The following is an 819-nucleotide window of genomic DNA, read 5'->3' as shown; positions in this document are numbered from 1 at the left end:
ATCACTTGTCCGCCTCCCTGGGAAGCTGCATTCAAGGCACTCTGGAGATCAACGCCACTGGGAAGTACTGGGTTCTCGCCGTCAGCATAGTTCACGAAGTAAACTTCAGGACTAGTTGCTGGCGGTGCTGGCACTTCAATCACTTCCTGTCCTTGTTGTGTCTGTTTGTTCAGGACATACAGGACGTGTTTCTGTTGTGGTGGAGGTACGATGATGGGATCTGGCCCTTGTCCTCCTTCAGGAGTTCGGATAAACACAATATTTGTGTCTATGGTAGGCTCAGGGATGTAAGGAGGAGGACCGTGGGAAATCGGTGGTGCTGGTGGTGCGTCATATAAGTACACTTTACGGTTGACGCGTGGAGTGACACACCTGCCGTCGACATGCAGCACCTGTCCGTGGCCGCATCCTCCCGAGCCAAATCCTGGACCCGGACCTCCAATTCCAAAACTTGGTCCTGAGGGCGTACCCAGACTGTAGCCCTGAGGTGCGGCTAATGACGTAGCCACGAGTGTTGAGATTAAGACCTGCAAAATGACAAAGCAATGTGACATAATGTTGAATAATCATCTCAACATTCCACTGATTCAATTCATTCAATCTAATTTCTTTTCCTCGTAACATTTCTATTCAAGCACACGGACACAGTAGAGACCTAACTTACCAGGAGCTTCATGTCGGAAGTAATGCTTTCCCGAGCCAGGCGCCGCCTTTTATATACCACGTTTCCTCTCGCTCCACCATTCTCCTGCTCTCCTCCGCATCACCCTCAAAGGTCGCCCCAGATCCTACCCCGTCCGGCTCGGTGGATCCCCGTTA

At 51.3% G+C, this 819-nt stretch overlaps 1 protein-coding gene across 1 annotated transcript in view; it reads right to left on the bottom strand.

The window, feature by feature from the left end:
- The window catches only part of LOC119586866 (pupal cuticle protein 36-like), a gene marked incomplete in the record, with an annotated part of 1,057 nt that extends 380 nt beyond the window's left edge, over positions 1–677 (bottom strand). Inside the window, 2 exon segments of the mRNA XM_037935597.1 lie at positions 10–527; positions 665–677. Coding sequence (XP_037791525.1) covers positions 10–527; positions 665–676 — 530 coding nt within the window.
- Between the last annotated feature and the right edge of the window lie 142 nt (positions 678–819).

Source organism: Penaeus monodon, chromosome 22 (assembly GCF_015228065.2).
Source record: "Penaeus monodon isolate SGIC_2016 chromosome 22, NSTDA_Pmon_1, whole genome shotgun sequence".
In the NCBI taxonomy this organism is placed as follows: Eukaryota; Metazoa; Arthropoda; class Malacostraca; order Decapoda; family Penaeidae; genus Penaeus; species Penaeus monodon.
This window is presented reverse-complemented; position numbering and strand designations above follow the sequence as displayed.